The sequence below is a fragment of the Eucyclogobius newberryi genome, unplaced genomic scaffold (assembly GCF_026437365.1).
Source record: "Eucyclogobius newberryi isolate DKJ021-1_F unplaced genomic scaffold, fEucNew1.0.hap1 SCAF_12, whole genome shotgun sequence".
NCBI classification, from domain to species: Eukaryota; Metazoa; Chordata; class Actinopteri; order Gobiiformes; family Gobiidae; genus Eucyclogobius; species Eucyclogobius newberryi.
Window position 1 is genome coordinate 96765 of NW_027315746.1, and position 5736 is coordinate 102500.

Here is a 5736-nt window from a genome sequence, read left to right on the forward strand (position 1 = left end):
CGGGGTCCAGGGGCCGCTGCACCTCACATGTTGGGGTCCAGGGGCCGCTGCACCTCACATGTCGGGGTCCAGGGGGCGCCGCACCTCACATGTTGGGGTCCAGGGGCCGCTGCACCTCACATGTTGGGGTCCAGGGGCCGCTGCACCTCACATGTCGGGGTCCAGGGGCAGCTGCACCTCACATTTCGGGGTCCAGGGGCCCTGCACCTCACATTTCGGGGTCCAGGGGCCACCGCAGCCTGTACCTGAAGGCGACGTCGCTGGCCGGCTGCATGATGCCCAGGCCGGCGCGGGCGAGGTCGGGCTGGACGTGGGCGTTTGTGTCGGTCAGTTCCAGGTCGAAGAACAGCAGTAACAAAGACACAAACTGTTTGATCTCCTGCAGCGCGATGTAGCGTCCTGGACACTTGGAGGCGCCAGAGCCAAACGGCATCAGGTAGTGCTTGACCCGCTGACCGCTCTTGTAGAAGTCCGTCTTCTCTTTGCCGTTGTCCAGGTAACGGTCGAACTGGAAACTCTAGAAACACAATATTTCCACGTTAAACATTGATGTGACGAAGAGCGAGGTTCCAGTTTACACGTTCGAGTTACTGCCTCAGGAGACGAGAGAACGAGCGAGAGGACGAGCGAGGAGACGAGAGGACGAGCGAGGAGACGAGAGGACGAGCGAGGAGACGAGAGGAAGAGCGAGGAGACGAGAGGAAGAGCGAGGAGACGAGAGGACGAGCGAGGAGACGAGAGGACGAGCGAGGAGACGAGTGGAAGAGCGAGGAGACGAGTGGAAGAGCGAGGAGACGAGAGGACGAGCGAGGAGACGAGAGGACGAGCGAGGAGACGAGAGGACGAGCGAGGAGACGAGAGGACGAGCGAGGAGACGAGTGGAAGAGCGAGGAGACGAGAGGACGAGCGAGGAGACGAGAGGACGAGCGAGGAGACGAGAGGACGAGCGAGGAGACGAGAGGAAGAGCGAGGAGACGAGAGGAAGAGCGAGGAGACGAGAGGAAGAGCGAGGAGACGAGAGGACGAGCGAGGAGACGAGAGGAAGAGCGAGGAGACGAGAGGACGAGCGAGGAGACGAGAGGACGAGCGAGGAGACGAGTGGAAGAGCGAGGAGACGAGAGGACGAGCGAGGAGACGAGAGGACGAGCGAGGAGACGAGAGGACGAGCGAGGAGACGAGAGGAAGAGCGAGGAGACGAGAGGAAGAGCGAGGAGACGAGAGGAAGAGCGAGGAGACGAGAGGACGAGCGAGGAGACGAGAGGAAGAGCGAGGAGACGAGAGGAAGAGCGAGGAGACGAGAGGAAGAGCGAGGAGACGAGAGGAAGAGCGAGGAGACGAGAGGACGAGCGAGGAGACGAGAGGAAGAGCGAGGAGACGAGAGGAAATGTGCGAGGAGACGAGAGGAAGAGCGAGGAGACGAGAGGACGAGCGAGGAGACGAGAGGAAGAGTCCTGGTCCAGTCCTGGTCCAGTCCTGGTCTAGTCCTGGTCTAGTCCTGGTCCAGTTCTGGTCCAGTCCTGGTCTAGTCCTGGTCTAGTCCTGGTCCTCACCGTGGGCTCTGGGTAGATCTCAGGGTCCATGTGGGTGTTCTGGGGGTAGATGGAGATCAGGTCTCCTTTGCGAATGGACCAGGGTGAGTCCAGTCTGAAGGTGAAGTCGTCCTGAGCCACACGGACGTTCATGGACATCGTGCTGAGGCGCAGACTCTCCCTCACCGCGCTCTCTGACCAACCAGAGCCATCATCATCATCATCATCATCCATCATCATCCATCATCATCATCCATCATCATCATCCATCATCCATCATCATCCCTCATCATCATCCATCATCATCCTCATCATCCATCATCATCAACCATCATCATCGTCATCATCATCATCCTCATCCATCATCATCATCATCATCATCATCCTCATCATCCATCATCATCAACCATCATCATCGTCATCATCATCATCATCCTCATCCATCATCATCATCATAATCATCATCCATCATCATCATATTTCATCATCATCATACATAATCACCATCATCCTCCTCATCCATCATCATCATCATCACCACCACCACCACCACCACCACCACCATCATCATCATCATCATAATCATCATCCATCATCATCATATTTCATCCTCATCCATCATCACCATATTTCATCATCATCATAATCCTCATCCATCCTCATCCATCCTCATCCATCATCATCATCATCATCATCACATTCCTCCTCCTCATCCATCATCATCAACCATGATCATCGTCATTTTCATCATCATCCATCATCATCATTATCATATTTCATCATCATCCTCCTCATCCATCATCATCATCACCACCACCACCACCACCACCACCACCATCATCCATCATCATCATCATCATCATCCATCATCCCTCATCATCATCATCCATCATCATCATCGATCCATCATCATCATCATCATCCATCATCATCATCACCATTATCATCCATCATCCCTCATCATCATCCATCATCATCCTCATCATCCATCATCATCAACCATCATCATCGTCATCCATCATCATCATCCCTCATCATCATATTTCATCATCATCATCATCATCCATCATCATCATCACCACCACCATCACCACCACCACCATCATCATCCTCATCCATCATCATAATCATCATCCTTCATCATCATACTTCATCCTCATCCTCATCCATCATCACCATATTTCATCATCATCATAATCCTCATCCATCATCATCAAGGCAAGGCAAGTTTATTTGTAGAGCACATTTCATACACAAGGCAATTCAAAGCTTCACAGCAGGAAAAATGCATTCAAATCACAAAGAAATTACAGAAACAGAAATACAATAAAATTAACTAAATTAAAAATTATCAATCCAACAGATTTTCTAAACTAATAAAATCACAAACAAAAGAGAAGAGTGCAAAGAAAAAATCCTTTCAGTCATATGCGCAGCTAAACAAAACTGTTTTTAGCTTAGATTTGAACATTGTCAGAGTTGAAGCCTGTCTCACATCTTCAGGAAGACTGTTCCAGATTTTAGCTGCATAAAACTGAAACGCAGATTCCCCATGTTTTGTCCTGACTCTGGCACCAGCAGGAGGCCGGTCCATGTTTAGTCCTGACTCTGGCACCAGCAGGAGGCCGGTCCCTGAGGTCCTCAGAGTCCGAGATGGTTCATATGGCACTAACATATCCAAGATGTACTTTGGTGCTAGGCCATGGAGAGACTTGTACACAAGCAGAGCTGCTTTAAAGTCTATTCTCTGAGCCACAGGGGGCAGTGCAGAGACCTGAGAACAGGACTAATGTGATCATACTTCCTGGTTCTGGTCAGGACCCGAGCAGCAGCGTTCTGGATGTACTGCAGCTGTTTTACAGCTCGTTTGGAGAGACCAGTGAGCAGGCCGTTACAGTAGTCTAATCTACTGGAGACAAACGCATGGAGAAGTCTCTCTAAATCTGGTTTTGACACTATATTTTTGATTTTGGCAATGTTTTTTAGATGGTAAAAAGCTGCTGATGTTATTGATTTGACGTGGCTATTAAAGTTCAAGTCTGAGTCCATTATTACCCCCAGATTTCTAATTTGGTTTGTAGGTTTTAGAGCGAGACTCTGGAGATGACCGCTAACACTTTCTCTTTGTTTCTGTGGGCCAAAAACGATTATTTCAGTCTTGTCTGAGTTCAGCTGGAGAAAGTTGTTTTGCTCCACAAACTGATCTGTTGGATGCAGTGACAGAGTGAATCTACTGGTCCATAGTCACCTGCCGATAGTGAAACATAGATCTGAGTGTCGTCTGCATAATTGTGATAGGACACATTTTCACTGCGTATCAACTGACCTAACGGCAGCATGTAGAGGTTGAACAGAAGGGGACCCAGGACTGACCCTTGGGGCACTCCACAGGTCAGGGTCATGTGGTCTGAGACACAGCTACCAATTTCAACAAAGTACTTCCTGTCTTCCAGATAGGACCTTAACCAGTTTAGGGCAGTGCCAGTGATGCCCACCCAGTCCTCTAGTCTCTGTAAGAGGATCCCATGATCGACAGTGTCAAAAGCAGCACTCAGATCTAACAGAATTAAGACTGAGGCTTTGCCCGTGTCAGTGTTCAGGCGGATGTCATTTGTCACCTTGACAAGAGCAGTCTCAGTGCTGTGATGAGGTCTAAAACCTGACTGAAAAACATCAAATGAGTTGTTTATTAAGAGGAAATCTGTGAGCTGTTGGTAAACAACCTTTTCAAGGACTTTGCCCCAAAATGGCAGATTAGAGATGGGCCGGTAATGACTCAGTACTGCGGCATCAAGACTGCTCTTCTTTAGGAGAGGCTTTATGACCGCAGTTTTCAAAGACATTGGGAATGTTCCAGATTGAAGCGACATGTTAACTATGTGAGTGAATGGTGCTAACAAACTGTTCAGCACAGACTTTAGAAATCTGGTGGGTAACACATCAAGGCAGCATGTAGATGAACTCTAGATGAAGACTGGTGATGATCTCATGGACAGTTTTGTCAGTTACTGGTGCAAAGTGAGTTAGCTCTAAGTGTCTTGGTGGTTTTAGGGTAATTTTTTGCATTGTCGGATTTATAGCATTTTTAATGCCCTGAACTTTGTCATTAAAGAATAATGCAAACTCATTACACTTGGATGTGGAAATGAGTTCTAACGGCAGCTGAGCTGGAGGGTTTGTTAATCTGTTTACTGTGGCAAACAGGACACGCGAGTTGTTACTGCAGCTTCCAATTATTTCAGAAAAATATCTTTCCCTAGTTCTACATAAGATTAGGTTGTACATGTTCAGCTTTTCTTTGTAAATCTCTTTTTGAACCTGGAGCTTTGACTTGCGCCATTTCCGTTCGGCCCTGCGGCACCTCCCTTTTCTGTGCCCTGACCGAATCATCATTTCTCCACGGTGCCTTCTGCTTATTTTTTACCATTTTAGCCTTTATAGGGGCGATGGTGTCCAGAACATTCAAAACACTCGATGTAACAGAGTTCAACAAATCATTTACATTAGAACATGAGACATTTTCAAAGTTTATCATTTCCATAAACAGTGCACCTGTGCCATCACTTGTGTGTCTCCTCTGAACAGCTGCAGGACCAACCGGAGGTTTGGGAGAAACAGACAGGTCAAAGAAGACACAGAAATGATCAGACAGAGCAACATCGATCACATTAACATTTGAAATATTTATCCCCTTTGTAATTATGAGACCTAGAGTGTGTCCTTTGCTGTGGGTGGGGCCTCTCACATGCTGAGTAAGACTGAAGGTTTCAAGGACAGCATCAAGCTCTTTAGCGTTTCTGTCACAAATATTATCAACATGCACATTGAAATCACCTGTAATGACCAAACCATCAAAGTCTGTGCGACTGAAACGTCTCAGTAAAATCATCAATAAAACTTTGGCAGTGCTGGGGAGGCTTGTATAAAACAATGAAGAGAATGGATGGAGACCGTTTTAGCTCCATTTTAAAGGATACATACTCAAATGATGAAAACACCCCAAAAGACAACCTGCGGGTAATTATTTCATCTCTAAAGACAGCACAGACTCCACCCCCTTTTTTGTTTTCTCGTGTTTCAGATTCAAACTTAAAGTTGGGTGGAGCAGATTCTATCAGAACTACATTTCCTGTGTTTTTGTCAAGCCATGTTTCAGTTAAAAACATAAAATCAAGATTATAAGAAGAAATACAATTATTAATTAAGA

At 47.4% G+C, this 5736-nt stretch overlaps 1 protein-coding gene across 2 annotated transcripts in view; it reads right to left on the reverse strand.

Moving 5' to 3' along the window:
* Window positions 1-5736, reverse strand: part of LOC140355884 (cytochrome P450 7B1-like) — a 29702-nt gene continuing 23966 nt past the window's right edge. The window contains exons 7-9 of one of the 2 annotated variants that reach the window (XM_072440524.1): window positions 1551-1723; window positions 208-517; window positions 40-84 (exon numbers count right to left, since the gene is read on the reverse strand). In XM_072440524.1, coding sequence (XP_072296625.1) covers window positions 209-517; window positions 1551-1723 — 482 coding nt within the window. In that variant the 3' untranslated portion in view covers window positions 40-84; window position 208. Of the gene's footprint in view, window positions 518-1550; window positions 1724-5736 lie in introns of both variants that reach the window. The other variant, XM_072440523.1, reaches the window with a different exon arrangement.